We start from the raw sequence: 27795 nt of genomic DNA, 5'->3' as shown, positions 1-27795 counted from the left end.
ATATATGATTGTAATCCACTGTCTTATGAATAGTACCTCTGTGGGGTTCCATTTTACCCCATGCTTACAAGTAGTTGGATTAAAACAAACCAAAAAAATATTGCCCCAGCAATATAATGCAGGTAAATTTGAATGATCTTGACATTAACTTGAGATACAGTGAGAGAAGCTCGAGTTACGCCGTAGCTTTGACATTTTGCAGTGCTGCCCCAGGACTGGACTTACATAGAAACATAGAATCCTAGAATGGTTTGGGTTGGAAGGAACCTAAAACCTCATCCAGTTCCAAGCCCCTCCCATAGGCAGGGACACCTTCCACAAAACCAGGTTGCTCCAAGCCCCATCCAACCTGATCTTGTACACTGCCAGGGATGGGGCATCCCTTTCCCTTGCTTCAGAGGTATTTCAAGCCCACATGCTTTGATTCAGCTTTGTATTTCAACAGTAAATCAGTATTTATGCTCTAAAACAAAGAATTCCTTCACAGCTGAGAATCTGTCCTTCCTGTCTAGCACTTGCAGCTAGGAGGTTGCCAGAGGGTCTGAGATTTAGGCAACTTGACTGGGAGTAGGTGCAGATGGAGGAGTCGGCACTGTAGGTTGCATATGCACCCCTGTAGTTTTCTAAGGCACATACTCAGTGGTCACCAAGCCTTGTTGCCATCAGTTAAAGTTTGGCTGCTGACTGCAAATTACCTCTTTCTTGCTTAAACAGAAGCCAGCTTTTGGTACCTGGTGCCCCCCTACACTGCTTGAGGGCCTCATTTTCTGTTGCTGCAGGAGACAAGATGGGTTTGATGAACCTTTATTCGTCCAGCTTATTCTACAGTACTTTCTATGTTTTTGTGCTATCCAGTTGCTCCTACCTATTTGCAGACTAAATCTCCATTTGTGAAGCATGTATTAAAGGGGCTGTTTGGTGCTGTCCTCTGTTTGGCAGGCATTGGATAACGAAGTCCCCGTGGATGTCATTCACAAACTCACAGCCATTGACAAGTGGTTCCTGTATAAGATGCGTGGCATTGTGAACATGGAGAAAATCCTGAAGGAAGTGAACAGGTAAGAAAAACCCACCAGCTTTATCCTAGGACACAATGGTCCTTCTGGGCATCCTGTTGGGAAGCCCATGGGAAGCCCTGAGCACAGATGCAGTCAATGCTAAGAAGTTTATTTCAGTGTTTGGAGTAAGCAGTGTTGTCTTAAAACCCAGTTCACTGCCTCACCCAGGCAGAGGACATTTCTGAGGACACTCTTAGGCTTGTGCTTAGGCATTAGCTGTTCCTATGGATTATAGAAGTTCTGGTTTACTTTGGAAAATCCTTACTGTATCTCAGACTGAGGCTGGGATTGTGGATGGCCTGCAATGAGTACAGTGCACTGATGTACTGAGGGCAGAGCATCCAAACACAGGATTTGTCCTCACTTACTACACCTGAAGGTCAAATACACTGTTTTTTTCCAGCCTGGCCAGTTGATTTTTAAGCTTTTCTGCCTTGCTGTGATCGTGCAGTATGTGTTGTTTTGTACTTTTAAACATCTGTAATTCCAGCCATATTTAAATATAAATCTTCTTTCTTTAAGAAAAATGACCGTATAAAACTAAGCAGGAGAGATAGCAGTAAATTAACTTGCTGGGCTGTATTTCAGTTCCAGCCTCTTGCTGACTTGAGCTTTGCCTTCATGGTTTACGAGGTAGGGAGAACCTCCTTGCTGAGTTATGGGTTGTGCATCCGCCAGCTTTTCTGCTTCGGGTACCCCTTGTGTTAAGCACGTTTCGCCACACGATGGCACTGGGAGCGCACCGTAGCCAGTGCATCACTGAGGTGCTTGTTCATCTGCTGTGATTTTTGCTGCTTTGACCAGCTGCACGTTTTTAATTAAGCAGCCCTTGCTCTCCCTTGCCCCCCGGAACAAGCTGGATGTGCAGCTAAACAAAAATAAATGTGGAGGGAGGTGGAAGAGAAGGAGTAGCTTAGTTATTTACTGAGATCTGTTGTTTGGCCTTTTGCCCTCTAACATCTGCGTCGTGTTGAGTTTATCTGGAACACCTTAAATATATACGTGCAGCTCCTGAGGAAGAAGATCAATATATCCGGAATCACTTTGATTTATTCACTTTTGGAGTGGCTCTGGAACAAGGTGCTTCGGATCCTAAAGGTTGGCCTCATCCTCAGCTGGTGTAAATCCAGTATTGCTTCACAGGGGCTAATCATGCTGAGCTGTCCTATATCATTGAGGCTGCTTTCCCTTTCTCTGCAGTGGGTGACAGGCCATAATACTACTAGTAATGTGATCAGCAGATGATAGTTTTTCATCCTTCTGGTGACTAGGCAGCAGACTATAGGCAGCCTGCTACAGAAAGCCCTTTTGCAATATCCAGTCTCGCATTTGTATCATCCATACCCACTGTCGTGTCCCTTGCAAGTGAATTCATGCAGTTCAACCTGGATTGCAGGCTGTATAAATTAATGTAGTCTCACTCATTTATCTGTGCAGATTTTCACTCTCCTACCCTTACCTAGACCTTCCCAAGGAAACTATCTTACCTCACAACCTCCACTGGAGGGAGGGGATGGACTGTCTGGCTGCATTATGTTGAAGGCACATTGGCACAAGGCAAAGAGCCAGGGAAAACCACTTCTGACCTGAAGTAAGAGCCTAGTACAGTGAGCCCCATCAGGAAACCCATCTCTGCAATAGCTGAGGGAAAGCTAATTGAGTGATGCAAATGAGACTTGGCGCACACACATGCTCTTCCTGCAGCCAGCTGTTTGCAGTCCCTGGCATGCCTGGCGTGAGTTTTACCTGTGGTACAGGATTACTTCCAATTGAAAAGAATGAGCTATGACACTGTCATTGCTTTAAATCTTTCTGATGTTAAAATAGAGTTACCAGAATCAGAAGTAATTGTCCTGTTCCCAGGCACTGTTGCTGGTTACATGCTCGCTCCCTGGTCAAATCCATCCCCTCCTTTTTGAGGTTTTGGTTGCACTTGGAGTAACACCTCTGCCAAAAGTCTTGATTTGAGCCCTGCAGAGAGAGACTGTAGAGATTGATAACGAGGAGAATGTCTCTGCCAAGAGGAAATTTAGAGCTTGAACAAGTGGTTATGACAGATGGGAAAGGGGGATCAGAGGCAGGTGGAGGCCTTTGTGAGCAGTTCAGCAAGCAGCATTCATACACCGCATGCTGCCTCACATCCTGACCACATGGAGTGATTCAGAGGTGAGCAGAAGACCTCACCAATTTGTGCAGGGAGTCTGCTTCCATGTATGCAGGTTGTATGGGATAATGTTAAGGGGCATAAAAGTCCTTTATGACCTATCAGTGTTTGTTCTCAGTGGTGTGCAGGCAAGCCCAGTTATGTGCAGAGAGAGTAGACTAGGAAGGGCACCTTCTGCCATATAGTCATTTGTCCCAGTGAACTTCTTTCCAAAGAAGATTGGACCTGGTGATGGTGAGACCATATAGTTGTCATGCTGCAGCAACGTTTCCATCTGACTCAGCCTCTGGGCCCTCTGAGATGGTGAAAGAGTTGTTTTGCGTTGTGATATGGCTGCAGGGAAGTGAATGGCCTGAGCTGAATTGGAAAAAGAAAGCCATTTTGAGAGTACTTGTGAGAATATCCAGTCATATCTCACACGTGTCAAACGTGCCTCTGCTGTTTCTCCTGCAACCTATGTATTCTTCATTCTAAGTGGAAACTTACATTGTGGGGGGGGTTTGCTGTTTTCTGACCAATTACCTTCATACCTTCAGTACTGTAATCTTAACCATTACCTTTCCATCAGAAACACACAAAAAACCCCACATATGCCTACACACACAGAAAGAGTAAGTGCCATCCTGTGCTATCAGTCCATGGATAGGTGATGGTGTATGGAGCAGGGGCAATGCAATAGATATGCTGTTTTCAGGAATTTTTTTCTCTGGATTTAGCCTCACCTGTCCTGTTAGAGGATAAAAGGGGAAGGGGGAGCAGAGTGGAAGGGAATACCCCTAGAGTGATCCCACTGACTTAATCACACTGACAGCTCATGAAGGAGATGGGAATTTGAACAGACCATGTCTAGCTGTCTGAGGCAGCAAGGAGGAAGATGTGACTTTAAGATCAGGGTTATGGACCCAGTCCAGAGCAGGGCAAATTTGCAGTAGTGTCCAGTAACACCATCATCTCCAAGAGCACAGCTGAAGCCCAGACTTGGAAGTGATATCTGGGGCGTATTTGACTCAAGATACTGATGGTGTGGCTGCAAGGGAATTTGCATCTGTTCTTTGTCTGCAGTGAGTATTTGTTTGCATGTGGTCATAGTTATTTTTGACCTGTTCCTGATTTTGTGATCCCTGAGAACTCTGGCTGTATCCAAGCAGAATGTATGCCAACTACCATTAAATAATACATAATAATACAATATTATTGTAATAATAAATAATAAAAAATAATAATACAATATTATTATAATAATAAGTTATATTGTGTTATTATAAATATTATATTTATTATAATATTGCTATAATTATTGCAATAATTATAAATTTGACAACATTATTATTTCATAACGCATAGTATTATGTATTATCAATACATAGTAGGCACCTATGGTGAAATCATCACTTATGCCCAAGTGACGCGGGGACAACTCCTTGTTGAAAATCAGTAGAACTTGTAAATCAGTAGAAAATAACTTGAAAATCAGTAGAACTTGTTCTCCTAAGTTGCTTAGGCATCTCCTTAGCAATTGAACCTGCAATTGCTTGTATTTGCCATTAATTGGGAGTTCTTGTGGGAAAAGGACAGCTAATAGGGTCAAGTTCACTGCTGGAGAAAATCTGAGGGAAGATTGGGCTCTCTTGCAAGAGGCATAAGTGTGAGTATATTGCCCGATGAGGAACATTTCAAATTGATAAAAGGATGTAAAGTAGAATTCAAGTGAGAAGAGAGGAGCACGATAAAGGTCCACTTTGCAGTTGAGAAACAAAGCATGGAGATGATAAGCTTGCACAAAGCTCAAAGGCAGTCTGGCAGAGCAATGAACTGAACTCTGCCTTCTCAAATCTTAACTTTTCAAATCAATGAAGAGTTAATTCATGAAAACAGGAGATCTTCCATTTGGTGGATACCAAATTAGCCAGTATGCTAACAGTGGGAAATGATGGCACCAATCATGTATTGGTAACTTTATACTTGGAGCTTTGTTTTGGAAGAGAACACATCCTTGCTCTGTGGGCATTAAGTGAAAACACCTTCTGACCTGTGGTTTCCTTGAAAGTGTGGTCCTGACTATTGCTCTTGTCCTGCCTAAAAAGACAGAGGTTAATAGAGGGGAAAATAGAAGAAAGTAGGAGGATGCAGTCCTGCTTCAGCCCAGCGTTTGTAGCCAGGTACTCTGCTCAGTGGCCCATGGAAGAGGTTGCTTAGTGTGAATCCCTTTTAGAAGCTCATGTCCTTGGGTGTGTGAAAGGTGTGCTTTGAAAGCTGCTTGCTGGAAGCATGACTTGACTTCAAAACCTGGTTGTGGTGGAGTAGCCACAGAAACACGGGTGCTGGCAGTAAATCTCAGCTCATACAGGGAGTAAAGATCAGACAGGCCATCAGTAACGCGCTCTTCCACAGTGGTGGTTGCACACCCTCTCTTCTCAGCAGTGGTGTTTCTGCTGACTTCTGTGCTTCTGGGACAGGTCAGAGATCCTAAGGCAGACCTTGTGTGAGTATAAAGCAGAGCAGGTCCAGTGATGCTAAATGAGGCTGCAGTGACTTACACTGAGGAGCTGTCACTGGCTTATTTATAGTACTCGCTTTTAACTAACTGGGAAGATTACTTTTGTCTTCTTTGTGAACTGTGGGGCAGGAAAGACTCGGGAACAAACCAGGAATTCAGTACATTAGGAGAATATCAATTGAGCAGCTATTCAGCACTGTGTGTGCTTTGGGTGGATCTGACATAAGAGACTTTCTATTTGTTTTATGGCTCTTACTTGGTAATTATTACCAGTGGCTCTTTGTTTTATAGAGCCATTGGTAATAATTTGACAGTTGTATTTTCTTTCAAAGCATCTGTACATTTGTAAAAACACAGTATGCATTTTCCCCTTCATATAGAGGGCATACAGACATCACCATTTAAAAGCCATTGGGCAATCCCTGTAACCAGTATGTACAATACCAGAAGCAGGAAGGTTTAAAGCATGATATCCCAGCAAAGACCTCAAAGCTGTCTTTTGCTGGGGGTACAAAATAGGCTTTGAAGAAGCATCTATGACCTATTTCTTCACTATGTTTTGGTGTGAGCTGCTGCTTCAGCACATCCCTTAATCCTAGGTGTAAGTCATTTAGGTCTTAGGGGGTCTAAGATTAATATTACTTATATCAGGATGTCCACAATGAGATTTGTTAGCCTAGGGATCTGGATGTTGAAGATACAGAGTGCTGGAGTGATAGTTGTTCAGTGAGCAAGATTTGTTGGTTTACAGCTCCTGCTTCCCTAAACGCTCTTTTGACAGCTTTTTGTCAGTCATGTCATGAGTTTCTCAGGAGGGGAAGAATGGTAACAATCTGTCTCCTTGAGAAGAGAAGCAGGGAGAGAATTTATACGCCGATCTCATTATTTTAATTGTAGCATGTTCAAAATCTTGTAAAACATCAGGAGCAATCAAGGAAGCCACTAGGAGCCTTGGAGCAGAGCAGGACAAGGAGCAGCAGAGGAAAAATATGTCATTGTACATAATCCAGCCTGAAATCAAGTAGGCTTTTGAAACCCCCCAGGTCTATGACTACTGAGAGAGGAAGTGTGCTCTCAGGACTGGGCCTGAAGCACTTTGATTCCGGTGCTTCTTGCTTTTGGTTCACTTTGCTTGCTATAGTGAAAATCTAGTCTGGGCTTAAATCCACTCCCTCCAGCTTTAGGAAGAGTTCAGTTTAAGGCTATTGGGCTGAGCTGAAGTGTGCTCACCTTTGCAGATCCTGTGTATGTGTCCAAGCCACATGAACTGCTGCCAAGATAAACCAGAGGCGACCAGGGGTGAGCCTGTGGGCTTACTGGGCAGATGTTAACTGACACAGTAGCTGTGTCCAAAGGCTTCCACCTCAGGTTTTGGTCCTCAGTTCACAAAATATCCCAGATCCTTTTGATCAAGACCCATTAACATGCTCCTGAGTAATATGTGGATAGGTGTAATCTTCACAACAGACCTGAAAAGAAGCAGAGCCTGACTTAGAATCATAGAACAGTTAGGGCTGGGAAGGACCTTAAGATCATCCAGTTCCAACCCCCTGCCATGGGCAGGGACACCTCACACTAAACCATGTCACCCAAGGCTTCGTCCAACCTGGCCTTGAACACCGCCAGGGATGGAGCATTGACAACTTCCCTGGGCAACCCATTCCAGTGCCTCACCACCCTAACAGGAAAGAACTTCATCCTTATATCCAATCTAAACTTCCCCCATTTAAATTGGGAGACAAGGAAAAAGGTGCTTTTTCCCATGTCAAGCTGTGGCTTTCTGCTGGCATGTTTCTTTAGCATTACTGCTAAACTGGTGGATCAGACGAAAGCCAGGCAAGTGTGAGAGAGGGCTGTGCTGAAGCGAGCAGGTTCTCCTGGTAATTGCAATGATGCCAGCATTCTCCCAGTCACTTAATGCATTTGCCCAGGTCCTCTGTGCCAGGTGAAAATTTCCTCATTAGGTGGAATTTATTCCATTTCATTTTATCATTTGCTATTGAAGAAGTGAGTGGATGGAGTTCCAGAGACAGCAGGGTGGAATCTGAAGCAAAACAGCGCAAATCAACACTGGAAGCTGAAATGGAGGCATAAGTAAGGATTGAGAAAGGCTTGTATTGTTCAGAAACTGCAAAATGTGCAGGGGACTTCAGCCTTCTGAGGAAGTGAGCAGCCACTTAATGCTCATGGCAATGTGCAAAAGTCTGTCTGGGTCTGATGCTCTAAAACATCTTGACTGTCATTTTGCAAAGACAAATGTTAGGGAAAGGGATCATTGTAGGAGTCTGGAATCACAGCCACGTAATCGTCCCTTGTTTCAGAAGTGACTCTAAACCAGCAAGGGAGTTTAATCTTTGGGAGACATTTTGCTCTGTGAAAAGTAAGTGATGCTCCAGGGGGAAGTGAGAGGCAGTGATGTAGGACTGGGTCATGTGTTTGGAAATAGCCAGAACTGAGAATTTTTATCTTTTAAGTGCAGGATTTCTGATGAGCTCTTGGAAGGGTTATTTGCAGTCAAGCATTCAGAGAGATCAACCTGGTTGTGCTCTTGCTGGCTTTAGTGTCTCCAGCAAGTTGGAAGGGCTTTTTTTGAGCAAAGGTGGTGGGAATGCCGGATCTTAAAAACCACCACCTCTTAACCTCTGTGTGTCTCAGTTTTGCTATCTGTATGATAAGCATCACCCTGCCATGCTGTTTGCATCTTTCCTTATATTCTTTCCATGAAAGTTGAGATATAAATACTAAAAATTACCCTTATTACTAAATGGATATTATTCAGATATGAAGATGTGTGTCCAGTACATGCAGAGGAGCAGCCTGATTTCCGCACCGGTGCTGAGGGTTTGCAGCTCTCTGATCTAGCTCCCTTTAAACGTGGTGGAACAATTCTGGTGGCTTACTCAGCCTGCCCTTTCTGGTTGTGCCTCTGAATCTCTGGGAGCTGCAGTTTCTCATCTCATGATAGATTCTGGTTGCAAGTGCTTGGAAAGCAGTACGCCTGCATGTTTGACTCTTGCCTGTTTTGTGTGAAGATATTAAATAGCAAATGGAGTAAGAGAAAATCCTTCCTGTCTAGGTGCTGCTGGAATAGAGGTTCCCACTGCGTCTTTCCTATTAGCTACGTTGAAAGCTACATCTCATTACATCTCCAATCTTTTTCCTTTGTCATGCATTGGGAGCAGCAGAGGAAATAAACATACAGTTTCATTTCCCCTTTAGGTACTCAGCTTTTCTCTTGCATATTGGTTGTCCTGTACAAAACCGGTTACCTTTTTGCATGGATTAGTGTCTTAACCTAATTTACGCTGCTAGCCCAAGGCAATAGAATCATGTCACCAATCACTGCTTCTCTTCTACCCACCCTGCTGGGGGGTATGACAGTGAATGATACTCTTATAATGAAATACAAAGAAACTGAATTGAAACAAGCTGCAAATGAAAGCAATTTTCTTTCTCTGTCAGTAATCAAATGACAGCCAGCTATGTGTGTTTCTGAGGCAGAGGAAAAGAGTAAACTGCACTAAACAGGCTCGTTTTCTTGGGGTCATCAGGTTGCTCACTCATACCTAGGGAATGCTGGATCTAGGAGGGAAATCTGACGTGGCTGCATTCTTCTTAATAGCTGGTGATGGCCAGTGTTTGTTTTGCCAGAGAATTGGTGGATTTTGCTTTGTTTCTTCCTATAAAAGACCCATCCATGCCTTACACAAAAACTCCTGCCTCTGAGCTGAGATCAGAGAGTAGAAAGGGCTGAGGGAAGAAGAGGAGTTACGTGGTGGAGGCATTAGTGAATGGGAAGTGCAGGCTTTAATGTACTGTGGTGCTGCAACGTGGGTCTTACTTTGGGAAGTCTTTCTGCAGGCAGGAATAAATCCAAAACCTGGGAATCTCAACTTGTTGGATTAGGCAGGACTCTTTCCTTCTGATGCTAGCAAAGAGCAGGATCTGCTGAACTAGAAGGGTGATGTGGTAAAGGGTTGTGGAGAAAACGAAGGTGTTATTCCAGCCTGGAGTTCCCCGAAGGCAGAGCCGGCTGGTGTTAGTGCCAGGGACACAGTGCAGAGGACAGCAGTTACGAGGGTTTCCTTTCTGAAGATCCCCTCACTAGCTGTCTGCTCTTGCTATTGTAGGGAGGTGGAACACCCTGTTCTCATATTGCCCGGGAAGGAGAGGTGACATTGGGGAACTCACAGAAGAAAACCCAGGGATCTGAACTGAACTCCAGCATCTGGACCTCAGTTCTGCTCTCACAACACCTGGTTTGAAGTCCCTTCCAACCCAAACAATTCTGGGAGTCTGACATTCCTGTGACTCTTGCTTGTTTTATGCTAGCCTGACTTCACCAAGGGCAGCAGAGCTGCTCTGTGCCTAAGCCAGAGTGGAAAATCCAATCCAGTGACTCTCTTTCATGCTTCAGCTTCCTGACACATTCCAATAAAGCGGTCTTACCCCTCTCCTCCCACTCAAACAACATAATACTATTTATTTAAAAATACCATCAAGCAAAGGACACAATTCAAAAGCTCTGATTTAGGAAAATTGCTTGTTTGCTAATCATTTCCTTTTTCCTGATTCAGAGCTTGCTTGCTCATAAAATATTGATATATTGGGCAGGCAGGGATGTTCTTGGCAATGAAGATGAAAAGCAAAAGTGCTGATAAAAATACGTAGGCTTTTTTTATGCTTGTGCAAAAGCTAAGCTTTGAAAAGGTAGCTTAGAAGCAGGCAGGCAGAAACTATGAGGTCTATGGAGTCAAACCAGAGTGGAACAAAGATATCGTGGGACAGAAAAAAGTGGAGGGAGTAAAAGGGGAGTGGAGATAGAAAAAAGCAAAAGCAAAATGGGCAGGAAACTGTTGAGCTGCAGAGATGGCTGGGGAAAGCAGTATGTTTGGAATAAACAGCAAAAACTAGGAGTCTTGAAAAGCCAAACCAGGAGAACTGGAGCAGAGGGAAGTATTGAGAGAGCCTGCAAACCTGAAATAAAAGGTGTCACTGCCTTACCCTGGCTAAACCACTCTCCCCATTTTCATAATACGAGAAGGAACACAAATGACATGGAAAAAAGTATACTTGAGACTGTCAGAAGGAAAAACCTACCTCACATGTTAGCTATGCTGGTTGTTTCTGCTGTGTATCTCTGAAAGTCTGCTGCTTTCTCTGAAGAGTGGCTATTTCTGAAGGTAGAACATCCTCAACAACAGAAAGAAGGTCTTGTATGGAACAAATCGTAGGCCGATATTTTGCAATTGAGACTGGGAGGAGAAGAGATGGAGTTAAAGTTTGGGCCTGGAAATGTGGGGATGCTGAATCCAAGAAAGGAATCTCTGCAAGTCCTCCATGGAAGCTGTAATGCTAAATGACCACACAGTTGTGGATGTGGTGTGACCTTGTGCTAGCCTCATGAAGAATGCTGCCTAGGAGGTGATGGACTTCACCGTGAATCACTCATTCTGTCTCAAAGGAAAGGAAGTGTTTCACTTCCTAGCATCAGTAGCCTGCCTGTAGACTTTCCCTTATACATGTTTGTGGGGGGCATCCGGCACACAAAAGATCTTTTATGTATGAGGACTGCATAAATGAGCTGGGTCTTCCTCCTTTTCTTGCCTTTATGTGTACTATGCTATAGCAACCCTATTGCAGTAGAGAAGACCCAAACACTCCTATATCTTCTAAGTGTTCCTGTGAAGCCTCATGCAGAGGTGTTTTTCTTATTTAATCCCAGTGAAACAGTTCCAGAAGAGACACTGAGGAGAGCCAAACAGATCGGGTTCTCAGACAAACAGATTGGGAAATGCCTGAAGCTGACTGAAGTCCAGTGCCGTCAGCTGAGACTGAGGAAGAATGTAGTGCCTTGGGTGAAACAGGTATGTGAGAAACATCACTCTTCAGTGGAGGCCTCCAAGAGTGCAAGGGGCAGGAGACCTCCCTGCTGTTAGAAACAGCTGAGGTAAACCAAGTGGAAGCCCTTGCTCTGTTAACATCCCTGAGCATTTTGACACTGACATTAGAGAAGAACAAATTTCACCCATGTAGCTGTGACTTCTGTACTGCAGGCATCAATGTAATGACATGATCATCCCCATAGGGCGACTCAGAATAGTCTCATTCATATTCTGTGTGACTGGGGGGAAACACAGCTATCTGACTTCAGGGAAAGGCTGAGTGAGAATGCTGGCCCTCCATGGTGTGACCATGAAAACTGTCATATGTTTTTTCTCTTGGTAGTATCTTTTTACAGGCTAATACTTTATTTGCAGTATGCTGTTGTTATGGGTTCATTTGCTGTTCATTGTGACAGCACAAGCATAATGAGCTCATCTAGTATTCATGGCAGTGTCATGAGTGCTTTGCTAGGTGTTCTGCTGCTGCAGTTAAGGTATGTTGATATTGAATTGTCACCAGTTGGGGGGGTTTTGCCCTTAAAAGGGAAGGAAAAAACCCCAACCCAGACTACTGAATGTATCTGAAAGAGCCCACATGTATCCTCAAGCCCAATTCCAGGTGCCATGAAGTACAAGTTGCAGTATTAGTAACAGTGATGAGCAGCAGACACTTACGTGGTGCTAATGACATAAGGTCACATTCTTCATTAGTCACAAAGATTTGGACAGGCAGTGGGAATTCCTGAGAATACTTGGGACAGGTTTTTAAATGGTATAACATGTAAAATTTCATGTCAGGACGGCTTTACTATAGCTCCCTGATCAGTATTCTGTGTAGAAATGGTTCAGCTCTTCATTCAGGGAACTTCAGCAGTCACTGCTGACCTAGATGGCTAGTTACCATGTATAACATGCAATAAGTGGTTGACACAAATAGACTGTGAGCAGCCTAGCAGGCAATTATTCTTCTGGGTTCTCTGGTGACTAATTGCATAAGAAATTGTTGAAAACTACATATAAGGGGTGGTTGAAAATCACTCTTGCTTTGTGTACCATTTAATTATCAAAGCATGAGTTATATTGTAACATAAATACACGGTACTTGCACTGCTTGCTGCTACTTGGCATGATCTCAATGTAATATTGTGTGTGTGTTTGTATTCAGCGTGGGAGTGAGATGAGGTCAAGAGTATAGTGTGAAGATCCCAGAGCAGCTAAAGAGGGCAGGAGACCTGGAGGAATGGAGACCTCCGTAGTTAGTGATGCTGAACTAACTAGAGAATGAGGGCCTCGGCAAGAAGCGATGGGTGGGAAAGTTCTTGGGCTGTGAAGGTATTTACCAAAAAGATGCAGAGCTAAAACTGCAGATCAAAAAGAGGTGGTAGCCTGTCCTGCTGACTGCACTGTGAGGTCTTGGGGGAAAGCCAGGCATATGCTGTGTTGCCAGGCCAGATCACCTCCTTTTGAGGAAAGACATGATGGGAAAATAATAGGGGAGAACTAGAAGTAGAAAAGGGTTAGTATGTCCGGGTCCCTGAGCAAAAGCAATCCACAAGTGGGCTTGTGTTTACCTGAAGCAGGAATAACCCAGGCTGTCTTCCCCAGCAAGTTCTTTATGTGCACCACCGGGACTTTATCCTCCTCTATAGTATGTAAAAGTTCTGACTGGGCTGTGCCAGCCCTGCTGGCAGATCCTCTGGTACTGACCAACCAGGTGGCTTTTGGTAAATGTGCATCCCAGTGCTTGAAAGTCCCACCACTCATTGCTCTCGGTGTAGTTTTTAACAGCCCATTGTACCTTTCAGTTTCCCCAGAGGCTGGTGCATGGTAGGGGATGTGATATACCCACTCAATGCCATGCTCTTTGGCCCAAGTGTCTATAAGGTTATTCCGGAAATGAGTCCCATTGTCTGACTCAGTTCTCTCTGGGGTGCTGTGTCACCACAAAATGTGTTTCTCAAGGCCCAGGATAGTGTTCCGGGCAGTGGCGTGGGGCACAGCGTATGTTTCCAGCCATGCGGTGGTTGCTTCCACCATGGTAAGCACATGGAGCTTACCTTGGCGGGTTGGTGGCAGTGTGACATAGTCAATCTGCCAGGCCTCCCCATATTTATACTTCAGCCATCGTCCTCCATACCAAAGAGGCTTTAACCGTTTGGCTTGTTTAATTGCAGCACATTTCACACTCATGAATAACCTGGGCAATAGTGTCCATTGTTAAATCCACCCTTGATCACGAGCCCATCTGTATGTTGCATCTCTGCCCTGATGGCCAGAAGTGTCATGCGCCCACTGGACTAAAACGCTGCAAGCCATGATGGGAAAATAATAGGACAGGATGGGAAAGACATGATGGGAAAGGGATAGGAGAGAACTAGGAGGAGAAAAGGAAAGAGGGAAAAGAAAATCCCTGAAACACCTGCATATAAGAAAGATCTTGCACTGGCGAAGTTACAGTCTCTCTTCTTCTTCCCCATACAGATTGACACACTGGCAGCAGAATACCCAGCGGTAACTAATTACCTCTACATCACCTACAACGGGCAGGTAGGCACGTTTGGAAACAGCAGTCTCGTTGCTGTCTAGTTTGATCTCTTTCCTCTGTGCTGCATTATTTCTGGAGATCTTGCAGAGGTGTTAAGTGTCTGTAGCAATTATTCTGGATGGTGTTACTTATGATCCCCTTACAGTGGGCCTGACGCTTTCTCTTGCTCAGAAACTGATCCAGTGCATTTAATGTTAATGCCCCTTTCATGTTATGATCTCTCAAGTATCACCTGTACTTGCATCCTCTGTGCACAGGTCAGGTGCCGGGAATACAGAACTCATGTTTCACTCATATCATCCTAGCATTCATTTTCATGTGAAACTTTATAGCTCCTTACACTGCTGAAATAGCCAGGTCAGAGATGCTGTGTCTCCTTTGGTTTGGGTGCAGCACTGCTAATTCCAGTAGAGTTACACTTGACTTACACTGCAGTAAATGAGATCAGACTTAAAGCCTGAAGGATCAGACTGTTAGATATGGGCTGAGCACCAGAAACTCTTCTGAAAAGCATGGAGTTAGGTGCAGTGGAATACAGCTCCTAATGACTTTTCTCCCTCCTTTCTCAGGAACATGATGTAAAATTTGATGACTGTGGGGTGATGGTGTTGGGCTGTGGACCATATCACATAGGTAAATCTTTCTTACAACTTCTCTGTTCTCCTTGTACCCTCGAGCCTTCTTTGGATATTCTTGTGGTTCATTTCTTCTTCCCCTTATATGGTGACGAAACCTCCAGAGCACAGTTCACAGGACATCAATTCCTAACACAAGGCTTGCCTTTTACATTTAGTTGGAGTCTTCATTTCACACCCTGGAAAAAACAGGAGAATTTTATTACTTTTCACTGAGTCACTGAGTCGTGATTTCCACAAAGTTTTAGGGATTTATTTTTAATCTCACTTCTTGTGCATGTTAAGGTCTTGAGAACCTGATACCTCGTGTAGCAGGTTATTGCTCCCATACCTGTCCTATGTGTTTACTGCCAGCTCATGACTATGTTGTTACATACTATACATTTTACTACTGTAAGTATAGGTGACTATGACAATGTTTGGATACCTTCAGCTGCTTTTGTTCAAGCAGTTCTCTGTTGTTTTTTTAGCCCACTCATATGATTATGCAGAATAAGACTTTCCTTATGGCTATGAGTATTCAGTAGTCAGATTGCTGAATCCTCTCTATGGTGACTTTCACTTATTCTTTTAATGGATCTTTCCAAATAGCTTGCAATTATTGTCAAGAAAAAAACTGCTTGTGATTCAGAAATATTTTTGCTCAGCCTCTCACAAGCAGTGGTGATGGTGTTTGAAAGCTGAAATTGAAAACTGCATCCATTAGTTTCGCTTGCATGGACAGGTCATGTGCCACACTCCTGCTGCTCATTGTGGGATGTGTCTTTTTGCACTACATTTCCAGTAGGAATGTTCAGGTAAGTGAAATCAGGAGGAACACTCCATGGTGATGCTTATTTTTTCATAAGCGTTTCTGCCAGTCAGGTGGGGTTTAATGATTTGGTCAAATGTGTGTGAATATATTTTGCCCTCTTCACCTAAAACTCCCTGTTCTGATCTTAGTCTTATCTGTTCTATAGCTTTGATTAGATGAAGACAATGTTTGGAAAAAGGTTACGACTAAATAAAGGCTGCAGAAGAAAACCATTCCTTGAACCTCTAAAGATTTCCTTTCTAGGTGCAATAGCCAAGTTGAATTTTTTTATTCCTTTTGCAAATCTTTGAAGGCAAGTGAGCAGCATGCTTTTCCTCTCTGCTTTCAGAACTGTAATCGTAATTCAGTGGAATCAAGTTAGTGTTCCCTGTGGATTTACATTAACAGAAGAGGAACGGGTCAGAAAGGGGCTCAGTGATTTGAATGGAAGATAAACATGTGATGTTACTTTTATTTTAAACAAGATTCCTATTTCCTTTGTGAAAACTGAGAAACGTGATGTGAATCTGCTCAGCTGCAGAACTCTTGAACTTCAGAGCTGGCTTTCAGGCACATCAAAGCCTGAGCTGCAGTGTGTGACCTGTGCTCCATGGTGTATTGCTCTTCACTTGCTGCCTGTCCTGGAAGGGGAGTTTGTTTATGTGAAAGTCAGCCCTGAAAGCTGTGTAAAGCTATTTCACCAGCTGTGTGGACCAGCAGCACGCTCTGTAAATTTTAAGGTGTGCATGTAGGTTTAACGTGGTTGAAACCTGAAAGTGAGTTCAACAACATGCCTGTATTGATGTAGCAATTATCTTCTGAGGAGCAGTGTCTGCTTATGTTACAACAGACACTACAAGTATTACTGATTATTTGCTGTCTTCCCTTTTCCCACTGTTTAGACATGAGCATTACCAGATGTGACTGGAATATATTTACAAGTGTTCAGCTGTTTCCCCAGGTTGTATCTGAAGCAGTCAGATGGGGACTCCAGGTGACCATTGTATCCTAAAGTTGAGGTTTCTCGCATGTATAAGGATTTGATTTCCCTCCTCTTCTGTGGAGTTTTAGCAGAGGCCTAGGCATGTTTTGAGGTTCCTTTCTGAAGGAAGTAGGGAAATAAATTGTGTGTCTGTGAGTGACGTGTGACAGCCATCTGTTTGTGACTAGGTACAATTAAGCACAGGCTGAATTTCCAGCGTATCCTGGCGCACACTTATATATATAAAAATAATATCAGTTGTTATCACGTAATGACTGTGCATGCATCGCAATGAGGCCAAGGTTTTTTGTAGACTATAAGCATTACTGTTTAGCGATGTTTTCTAATATACATTATCCCATGGTTGTGGTACTCCTCCTAGATGTTTGAGTGTTGAAATTTATGGGACAGTAGCTGTTAGAACAAGTCTGAAATCGAGCACTGCCCAAAGCCTGTGGCATTGCCTGAGTTTCAATTCCTGCAGCTTGCCCAAGACCAAGCCCCAGGTTCTGGTGCTCACCTCATCTCTCCCCCTGTGCCTCTTTCTTTAGAGGTGGCCCTAGCACTTACTCGGGGTGCAGGACAGTAAGGACATGCTTGCCTTTCAGTGTTGCCACAGTCACTGTGGCCTTTGAACAAAGATAAAAAGAGCACAGAGTGGCTCTAAAGGTGTTGTGCTACTGATTTGCCTCATCTAGGGTCGCCACAGAAGTCAAACCCACTGACCTGCAGTTTTTCTGTTGCTAGGTTAGCCATACTCTGCTCTTCTGGAAGGTACAAAACACTTCAGTCTTCTGTTTTTTAAACCATATCTGTACAAATATTTTGTGCTTCCTGGAATAAATATTGCTATCTTAGAATAATGGGCACTCAATTTGGTCACCTCTAAGCTTCTTCTGCCTCGTATCTCAAAGCGCATTGGTTGGGAGGCAATAGTAGCTGGATGGGCAACAAGAGCAGACAGAAGTGTTTATGAGCACAAGATGATAGACATAAGTGTTTATGAGCACAGGATGACAGGCATGTTATAGAGGCCTGTCACTCCTGAGGAGCTGAGCCAACTTAGCAGTTGTGCTTGGAGGCTCATGTTTTGGGATCATTAGTTTCCATGGGAGGACAATTAGATTCCTTGTTCTGAGCTGACAGGAGGGAATGCTGTTCTGGTTCTTTTTCTTTTCTAAACTTGAATGCTGAAAATGTCTGCTTATGTTTTCTTTGCATCCTTCCTTTCCTTGCTCACTTTCCTGTCTCCTGGCAGGCAGCAGCGTGGAGTTTGATTGGTGTGCTGTCTCCAGTATCCGCACACTGCGTCAGCTTGGCAACAAGACTGTCGTCGTGAATTGCAACCCAGAGACAGTGAGCACAGATTTTGATGAGTGTGACAGACTGTACTTTGAGGAGCTGTCACTGGAAAGGATCCTGGACATCTACCAATATGAGGTAAAGGAAAGCAGAAGCACAACAAAAAGCCATGAAGCAAACCGAACTTCAGAATTCATGTCACTAGCTTGCTTTGGTGGAGCAGCTGGGGGAGAGGGGGAAGAGCTTGCTAGTAAAAGCTGTTTGGTTTGGATCCCAGTGTTGCATTTTACACATCATTGATGTTCCTAGCAGCCTGCTCAATAATGAATGCCAAATAAATATTAAATTATTTTGCAAGATGCCATATTGTGCAATATTTACAAGCAGATTTAATTTGCTGCACAGTCATTTATCGCACAAATTGTTCTGCCCTTGTGGTGCTGAGCTTTAGCACTTAAGCATATCCTTGACTTCAAGCACAAGTACTCCTCCTGAAGCAGTAGAATAAGTGATGTGCATAGCACTAACATGTGCTCAAGAACCTGCAGTCTTGGCCTGGCAGACAGTGGTGATGCGGTCCAACGTGCAGACAGATCAGGCAGGGCATTAGAATGGCCATCAAACAAAAACATGATCCAGCTCCTGATCCAGACGTTGCACTTGTCTGTTAGGAGTTTTCAAGTGTTCAGAAGTGTTGATACTAAGAGATGAGGAAGAGTCCCAAACAGATTTGGTCATGGGAAGATATATATTGTAAACAGCTGGTCCCAGTATGATAAATATTTATAACTGGTAACAAACTCATTTTGACTTGTGGCTGAGGGTTTCAAAGGTATTTACAGGAATCTCACCTCCCTTGAAGCTCATTGTGAGTTGACAGTATAACTTGCTGAAGCAAGTTCACAGAACCCAGGCCATAACCCAGGTTAAATCCATAAGCTTTAACTTACGATTCTCTTATGCCTGGCTCTTTTTCCCAATATACGACAATTTGAGCTTATCTCTCCTTTATGAATGGCTGCAAGTTTCCAAAGTATTTTCTATATGTTTGGCTATGTTTGATCATTCCCAAATTTGGAACCAAGCAAAAGCACATCAGTACTCAAGGCCCAGTCTCTAGGCTCTGTTCTTAAACAATTTTCAGAATACTATCTAGGACCATCTTTAGATTGTGTGTTCACACTTTCCTATGTGTACATGTTGGTTTAGCTCTTTAGATTTTCATAAAATCAGACCCCACTACTGGAAAGCATGGATTTAGGACAGGCCAAAAGACTCTTGTGGAGTCTTCAAGTCTGGTTTTTGAGCAAGGCTTAGCTCTGTAAGCATTGAACTCTTGTTTGCTTAAGCAAAACTGAACTGCTGAACTTGAGGTGTGGAAGAAATTGATGTGACAGTTTGTCAGACAAATAACGCTGATGAAACACATCATCTAATTACTGCAGGATCAAAGAGGAGGTAGAAGTAGGTGATGAGGGAGCAACTACTCATTTAAACACATAGTGCTAGTAATTAGCAAGTTGGGTAAGAAAAATATGTGAAAAGAATAATGCATATATATTGAAACTTGCATCATCCTGCTTGTCACAGGAGAGCTTGGTGGTTTTGATGGGAGGTGTTGCAGATCTCAAGGTCTAATAGCAGCATCCTCTGGTACCCCAAGCTGAAGAGGAAGAAGACCGGCAGTTTCCCCAGCTCAGCCAGCTGTGCTCATCAGGGACACTGTACTCATGCTTCTGGGCATGTATTTAGCCTGTTTTGCTTGTGAAGGAAGCCAATAAGTGGTTGTAAGAGCAGAGAAGCCACAGAGAAGCCAGCAAAAGCTGAGGTGGTGGGAATATGAGAAAGGAGAGATGTGCTGAGAGTTAGCAGAGGATTCTCCTACTCTGACTTCAATCAGAAAACAACCAATTTGATGTTTGTTGTGGAGGTGTTAAAGCCTTCAGGGGTCTCAGCCTCAACATCCAGTTAAGTCCCAAGATGAATAATAAACAGTTGTTTTACAACACTTAAGTAGCAACAGAAGGGAATGGCGTCATTATGCCTAGTTTGTAAGTAGGGAAATGGGGTCTGTGAGGAGAGGCTGCAGAGTCATGTAAAAAGACATAGGCAGACCTGGGGACAGGCTCCAGACCTCCAGCAGAGTGTAGTCTAAAATACATTATTTGCTATGGGTGAGCCAAATGCTAATATCCTGTTAACAGAATACTCCCTCAGGCAAATGCAGTTAGAAGCCAGTCCCTAAGGAAACGATCAAATTAAGAAGTCAGGATGCAATTCTGAGACTCCTCACCAATCCTGCAAATAACCATCTCTCCCAGCTTCATAGACAAAGCATGAGTAATGCCATGATTTCAGACTGATCTTTTAAAAAGTCCTGCTCATTAGCCCCTGCTGGTGTTCCAGTCTACAGTGAAGAGAGATAAATACTCTGAGAAGTCCTGGATCATTGGCAAAGCATAGGTAAAACCATCACCAACCACAGAATGGTTTGGGTTACAAAGGACCTCAAGGTCGTCTGATTCCAGCCCCCTGCCATGATCCACCAGAGCAGGTTGCTCCAAGCCCCTGTGTCCAACCTGGCCTTGAACACTGCCAGGGATGGGGCAGCCACAGCTTCTCTGGGCACCCTGTGCCAGCGCCTCAGCCCCCTCACAGGGAAGAGCTTCTGCCTAAGAGCTCATCTCAATCTCCCCTGTTTAGGTTTGAACCCATCACCCCTTGTCCTATCTCTGCAGTCCCTGATGAAGAGTCCTTTCCCAGCATCCTTGTAGCCCTCTTCAGACACTGGAAGCTGCTCTGGGGTCTCCACACAGCTTCTCCAGGATGAACAGCCCCAACTTTCTCAGCCTGCCTTAGTATGGGAGGTGCTTCAGCCCCTGATCATCCTCTGCACTTGCTCCATGTCCTTCTTCTGCTGGAACACCAGAACTGTGCATAGTACTCCCCTTTTCCCTCCGTGCAGCAGATACATCAACTCCCTAAACATTTTTAGGTTAGCAGCAAACCTTTGATGACTGTTTACCTCAAATTAATAGATGTATTCACTTGTCCCAATTTTTCTGATTAGACAAATGGAGCTCAACTGGGGAGCAAGGTAACCACCAGGATGGTAGGCAGGTTCCAGCCACCTCCAAGACGTAGCTTCACACTTAGATGTAGTCCTTACCATGGGGATGTAGTCAGCCATCCCTCCTCTTTCTCTCTCTTGTGTCCTCCTTTTACTTCTCCCCCTCCAGTCAACATTCATAGCTCCTGTGACACTGAGGACAGCAGAGGCCTGCTTTGGAGGGGAGTTTAATTTACTGTCAATGTGCAATGTTAGGTGGCAGTCTATGAAGACAATAACTTAAGGAAAAAAACTAATCCTTCCCTCAGATTTATTGGCTCTTTGTTTCCAGAGAAGATGTTCCCTTTTTATTTTAATATCTATCTGCTTGAGGGCCTCTTCTGATTCAGTTTCTAGGATCATTCTGAAACAATTCATAAAACTAAAGGAGGCTCTTAGGTACAATTTTAATGGTCTAATTTGTTTTCAAACTCAGGGAAGAAGAAAACCCAACTGTATTACTAATGATATAAAAGCAAGGTAGTAATAAAAAGACTGATTTTTGTTATAAAGGGGAAAATAATTCTCTCCCGGCTTCTTCCATGAGATTATGTATAGCATATATCTTAAAGGTATCTAATGGCAAAGATGTTATTAATTTTCTTTATAATTAAAATATGGCTGATGACAAAGTGGTATACAGTGAAGTCTATTTCTGCCTGTGCACATTCCTCAGTGGAGCAGTCTTGTTGCAGGGCAGTGGGCTGCTCTTTGTGTGAGAGTATACTTTGGGAAATAACAGTGGAATTTTAAAGGAAGGTGGAAGCAGCAGCTGGGTCTCATTTTATGGTTCTTTTGGAGTAAAAATGAGTATATATGATTCTTTGCTATCTGCTTGAATAAGCCATCTCCTCTTCCTCCTTGTGGCTGGCATCCCCATTGCCATTCCAGCTTGGATGTAGGCACTATTTGGATTTTAGAGGCTCAGTGACTTGAATTGTTTTAAAGGAAGAAATATGCAGCAACTGAAGAGAAGCTGTTAGCTGGGACATTCACATTTCCAATGTGCTGAGGATAAATTAAGATGTTGGTTGACCTTGGCAGCAAAGCTAGGTTGACTTGTTATCAAACAGAAACCATTCCAAGCTGCAAGAAGGGGGTTTGCTTATTCACTGTCTGGTTCTTGTCTATGTGGGATGATAACGGGCCCAGGGACTAGAGATAAGTACTGTATTTTGGATGGGTCTGGAAGCAGTGAGGAATAGATTTTCTTCTGAGTTGGAGATAGCAAGCTCTGATGTTATCAGAAAGCCCCATGTGGGGCCAAAAGAGTCTCTGTCCTTGCTCCACCCTCTGCTAGTCCCTGTCCTAAGCTCTTTCAGGTGGCCACTGTTGGCTGGCAGCAGCATGTGTTCCTGTAAGTGACTGCACAGTGAAAAGGAAAGTAAACTGTCTCCAGCATTGTATATTAGCATGTAAAGCAAATAGTGATCTTGCCGACCTTGGGATAATAAGTGCTGCTTAAATGCCAGACTTTTTTAGTGGAGTTTTATTATGGTAGGAAATTAACCACATTAAAGTTGAGCAGGGTTTGTAGTAGCACTTATCACCTGGTTGTTCTCAGTCACTTCTAGTCCATCCTGCTCTCAGCTTACAGATCTGCCACTTCATATCCCTTTCAATCCCTCATTAAGAAGTTTCTCTTCCAGGAAGGCCAGTGGGGCAAACCATCTTCAGGAAAAACACACTTGTTAATTAAAAGAACACTGGTACTCTAAAAGGTAGAGCCAAGACATGAATCGCTTGATTTATGTTTCTCATTTGCTAAAGGTGGGTAAAACTGTGCAAAATACATTTGGTTCCAAAGAGCTTTTTCATTGCAGTTGTCCTGTGGGCCTGGTTCTCCTTTGGGCAAAGCTTCACCAGCTTTAATTTGGAAGCAAAGTGCCCGTTATTGAATTACCCTCAGTTATTATGCAATCTAAATGTAACTCAGGGCCACATAATTGTTGCAGGTACTCTAAGGCTTTTTTTAACAATTGAAAGATTTCACACCAGACTAGGTTGTACTTGAAAGCATTAGGGGTTCTATGTAAAACTAAAATGCTGATATTTGCCCTGAAGAAATAGTTGTATTTGCAAGCAAGCTTACCTGGCTGGTGTTATTTGCTGCTTATTATTTCCTCCCTTAAAATGTGCTTACCCAGTGACAGACATGAAATGTGCCATCTGTGGCTGGAGGATGCTGTGCCTCTTGTCTTGCCTCATTCAGTTCTAGAACTGAAGTGCTTGCAAATAGCGGAAAAGAGCATATATGGTAGTTTGGCTGTAATAGTTGTTACTAGTAAGTGTGCTACCAGAAATGAGGAGCAAGGTAGGAGTAATGTGATTTAATTAAAAAAAGGGGCTAAGTGTATCCAGGGTAATTCACCATCACAGGCTGTCTGATGGATTGGGCTCTATTGAAGTAGACTCTTGCTTTGTACAGGCCAGCAAGGGGTCAGCAGTGAGCACTCCTTAAAGACGCTTCTGGAGCTGGGGAAAGTTAGTTGCTGAGCAAAGTACAGTGCTGGCAGAAAAATAAAGATCCAGTTGTTTCCCATTGTCTCTCTGCTGGAGGTTACTGCCTTGCAACTCTGTAGGGAAAAAAAGACTTTGGGTGCATGTCTGTTACTCTGGAAGTGTCTGACCATGAGCATGGGAGAGGCTGTTTTCTTATAAGAGATTGACTGAGAAAGGAAGGGAACCTAAAGTGTCCTGTTTGTTCATGCTGCTGGGTTCAAAGGTGGCAACAGGCTAGTGGAAGCGGGCTCAGGTCTGATGGTCCCCATGTTCGCATGTGTAGGAGAACACAGAAAGGAGACCTGACCCCACCAAGCAAGAGTTTTGAGTTTCATTGTGGGATGTCACACTTTCATAGCACAGCACTCTTTCTTTGTGAAGCAAGGGAGCGTATGTCAGATCAACACTGGGAAAGCAGCAGCAGCACCTAAACATGACATGAAAAGAAGGTGAGTCTGTGGCTATAGCAGAAGTTATAAAGTCATGGCTTGGTGTCAAAAGGCTTGCAAACACTGCACTTCTCTTTGGTTTCCTGGGGAATTTGACCTCAAGTTACTGTTGGGTTTTGAGTGATATCAAGGAGGATATTGCTGTTTTAGGGAGCCTACGCGCTCTGAATCACACTTTGTAGCCTCTGGGTCAGCACAATTACGATCTACCTTTGCTCATAACAACCTGAAAAGTGATATAATCTAAATATTGGATTCCTAGTTATAGCAGCTCTTAATGTTAAGCTAACTTGGACATGACTGTGCCCCTTTCTGTCTGCCAACAGGGATGCAGTGGTTGCATTATTTCTGTAGGAGGGCAGATTCCCAATAACTTGGCAGTTCCACTGCACCAGAGCGGAGTGAAGATCCTTGGCACAAATCCTTTGCAGATTGACCAAGCAGAAGATCGCTCTGTATTTTCAGCTGTTCTGGATGAGCTGCATGTGGCCCAGGCTCCCTGGAAGGCAGTCAGCACACTGGTAATTTGGGATACGCATTTGGGAAACAGTGAAGCAGTGGGGCTTGTTATACGAGCATCTGCTCAGGGTGGACCAACTTACTGATACGTTTCAAGATTCCAAATATGTTTGACAGCTTTTTACTGCTGATGGTAAGGAACTTTTTGACCCCTGTAAAGTGGTGCTATAGCATCTCTGAGAGTGGGATGGAAATTGGAAAGGAAGCGTCTTTAAATCACCTTTACTCAACATGGGCTATAAAGCCAGCAGAAGTCAGCACCACTCTCAGGTTACTCTAGTTTATCCAGCTGGCCTTGAAAACTGTTCTAGGAGGTGGAGATGGCAAAGGATTAGAAATGTGTCAGCACTGCTCTTTTTTTCCTGGTGAAGCTCAATGGGCAGGGAGGATCTGAAGATGACAATTCTGGAACTATGAAGTGACATATTATGTTCAGGCCAGGCTGTAGTCCCTGATTTTCTCCCTCACCCCCCAAGTCTTAATGGCTGATAAAGTGCAGATGCAGCTAGAGGTGAAATTTATTTTCTTGTTCACAGCATGCTTTTCCTCCCTTTCTTCTAGAGAGATGCAGTTGAATTTGCAAGCTCTGTGGGTTACCCATGTTTGCTGAGGCCTTCCTATGTTCTGAGGTAAGGCTTAACCATCAGAGCTCATCAGTTTTGGCGTATGAACTACTCCAAATACTTTGAGACAGTGGAGAGTAATTTCAGGGGATGTGTGGAAAATGCTGTGCTAGGTGCATGTGGCGTAAATCTTAATGCATGTGCCACCATCTTAACAGGTGGAACAGCTGCATATACCAATCCAGGAAGCCAGTGGATCCCTTACGTTCATCAGCACAGATCAAAAGTAGAACATAAGTGTAAGAATGTCTGTTTAGCTGCGTTATCTTTTCCATGCCTTAAGGCTAAACCCACAAACCATTTATGATGTTACTTAAGGTTCCTGAGACTACTACTTGTACAACTGAGCCAGAAGATTGTTTGCCACCAGGAAAACCAGAAGGGAACAAGCTGAGGCTATTTACTGGGGTTGGCATCTGTTTTCAGAATATGACAGCATATCTTTTGAATTCAGCTTCTTATTTGCCAAGCTTCTCTGCTTACAGGCATGTTTTATGTCCCTAGATTGTGGCAGCTGCTCCTCATTAAATAGGCATTGTGCAGAGCCACACATTTCCAACAGCTTGACTTTCTGAAGACGTTGCAGCAGCGCATACCCACAGCAAACTCGCACCTTCTGAGTGATCACTCTTCTCTGCGAAGAGTTTCTTCAGAGCTGGATGACTAGGCACAGAGAGACAGTTTGCTGGGCACAGTTTACAAGTGAAAATAAATTGGAGACGGGATCCTTTCCGCACGAGAAAGAGATGCATATCAAAATTGAGAGGCACTATTCATTTTCAGGGGAGAAAAAACAAAACCCACAGCACCTTTGTATTTAAAAAGAGAAAAAGGAGAAGGATTTATTAGATGTTCAGCCCTCAAGGAAATATCCTTTAGGAGAGACTGCTGAATGTGATTTTTTTCCATCCAGTTTCTCAAGCTTGCAGTAGGGGTTGTGAAGCAAAGCTAAAAACCAGCACTCGGATAAAGGGGAGAAGTTAGCAACAGCTCCGGATCTAATTCTTCAAGTTTTTAGGGAATGCTTCTTTTAGCCTGCTGTTTCCATCTCTGTTAAATCCAGTATAGGTTTTTTCCATGTAAGTGTCTGCTAAAGGGTGTTTGTGCAGGTTAGGGCGACTTCAGGGAGAAAGATGGAACTGGATGATGTAAAACTTGAGGAAATAGAAAGCGAAAAGCTCTGGCACAGCACACTGCCTGGCCTCTTTTAGCAGAACAGCAGCAGGTCCACAGCTAGCCTTCATCATCCTTTGAACAGATAAAGCCTTTAATACTTGCCAGTTGCCTTGGAAAACTAAATGCATTTTTCCCACCAGTTATTTAGTGTGTGTACCAGCTTTCATCCTTAGCGGTGCTATTGACATAGGTCCTTGGATTTAGTTGGACACTGTTGATTTACATCAGCTGAAGAGGTAGTTAAGTAAGTATAATCACACAGGTACTTGTGTCTATTTATCGTAGGCTGAAGTGACTGATTTTGGTAGGATAGATCCTTCCTGTACTTTTCTGCACAGCCTCTGTGGGTTTGCCCATCAAAGCAAAGAGAAAGCTGAGCATCAGTGGTAGAAATGACCAATGTAACATCTTTTTCAAAGGGTCCTGAATCACTCACTGGAGGTTCATTAGGTATCAGCTCTGCCTTTTTTTCAGTTAAGAGTGGAGCAAGTGATGAGTCACAAGCTTGCTTGGCTAATCTGTCATATAAAGGTAGTTGGCAACCCCGTGCTGTGATATCTAACACGCTGATCATCTCCCTCAAAGTCACGATGGAAGCTGATCTCTTTCCTTTGCCATTTGCACAGTGGATCCGCAATGAATGTTGTATTCACTGAAGGGGAAATGAAGAAGTTCTTAGCAGAAGCCACCAGAGTCTCTCAGGTACCAGTCTTTGTGCTGCTATTGCATCTTTTGTTTGCTGTATTTGTTTCATCTCTGCTGCATTTTCCATCTCTCTGTTTCTGTGTTGCATCTTCTCCCCCCTTTCCCTTCCTTGTTTGGTGAGGAGGCAGTGAAATTAGAGTTTGAATCCTCTAGCAGGCAGACCATGGAAGCCTGTGCAAGCATCCTTAACTGACACCACTGGGATGCCCACATGGAGCAGGGATGGAAGTTAGCTATTGTACCCAGGCATCAATTTCTGAGCAGTTAATTATGTAAATAGATGTGGGGTAGCTGACTGGCACCCTTCCTACTCCATGCAAGCTCACTAGTAGTACGTCCTGCCAGCCAGCACAGAACTCATTGCATCTTTCACTCACTTTCTGAACTGTTTTGCCTGGCTTCTTTGTCCAGCTTCAAACTTCATTGTGGCATCTTCTCTCTCACCAATCTCACCAATGACTTTTAATTTTTTAACCTTTTTAAACTCGGCAACATTTGAAAGCTTTTGCTGTGACTTTTAACTCTCCAAACCGTGTGCTGAGAACTGTTTTCCTCTGATACAAAAGCAGAGCTGCTGCCTGCTTGCTGTTAATCCGGTGGGATTATTGATCTGCAGAGTACACAATGCACAAGATGAAAGCTCTGGTTTCCATTTGAAATGTTTTTCAAAAGCTAATTTGGGGATTTTTAGGGGTCCTTTTTTTTCCTATCAAAGGGAAGGATTTGGTTTAATACATTGAAATTTAGAAAAGAAAATATCTAAGTAATTTCCCAAAGACATAAATGCCTCAGAACATAGTAAACAACTCAAACCCTGAATTTCTTCTATACCTTCTGTCAGTGTTATTGTA

At 43.6% G+C, this 27795-nt stretch overlaps 1 protein-coding gene across 3 annotated transcripts in view; it reads left to right on the top strand.

Moving 5' to 3' along the window:
* CPS1 (carbamoyl-phosphate synthase 1) overlaps nucleotides 1-27795 on the top strand; it is a 109165-nt gene that overhangs the window by 61256 nt on the left and 20114 nt on the right. For all 3 annotated transcript variants that reach the window (XM_061344600.1, XM_061344595.1, XM_061344607.1), the window contains 8 exons: nucleotides 940-1058; nucleotides 11445-11586; nucleotides 14086-14151; nucleotides 14719-14782; nucleotides 17818-17999; nucleotides 24248-24442; nucleotides 25002-25069; nucleotides 26866-26941. In XM_061344600.1, the coding sequence (XP_061200584.1) occupies nucleotides 940-1058; nucleotides 11445-11586; nucleotides 14086-14151; nucleotides 14719-14782; nucleotides 17818-17999; nucleotides 24248-24442; nucleotides 25002-25069; nucleotides 26866-26941 (912 nt within the window). The remainder of the gene's footprint in view (nucleotides 1-939; nucleotides 1059-11444; nucleotides 11587-14085; nucleotides 14152-14718; nucleotides 14783-17817; nucleotides 18000-24247; nucleotides 24443-25001; nucleotides 25070-26865; nucleotides 26942-27795) is intronic.

This window comes from Neopsephotus bourkii, unplaced genomic scaffold, assembly GCF_033783945.1.
Source record: "Neopsephotus bourkii isolate Nb327-2 ecotype Australia unplaced genomic scaffold, CSIRO-AGI_Nbou_v1 NB_31, whole genome shotgun sequence".
Taxonomy (NCBI): domain Eukaryota; kingdom Metazoa; phylum Chordata; class Aves; order Psittaciformes; family Psittacidae; genus Neopsephotus; species Neopsephotus bourkii.
This window is presented reverse-complemented; position numbering and strand designations above follow the sequence as displayed.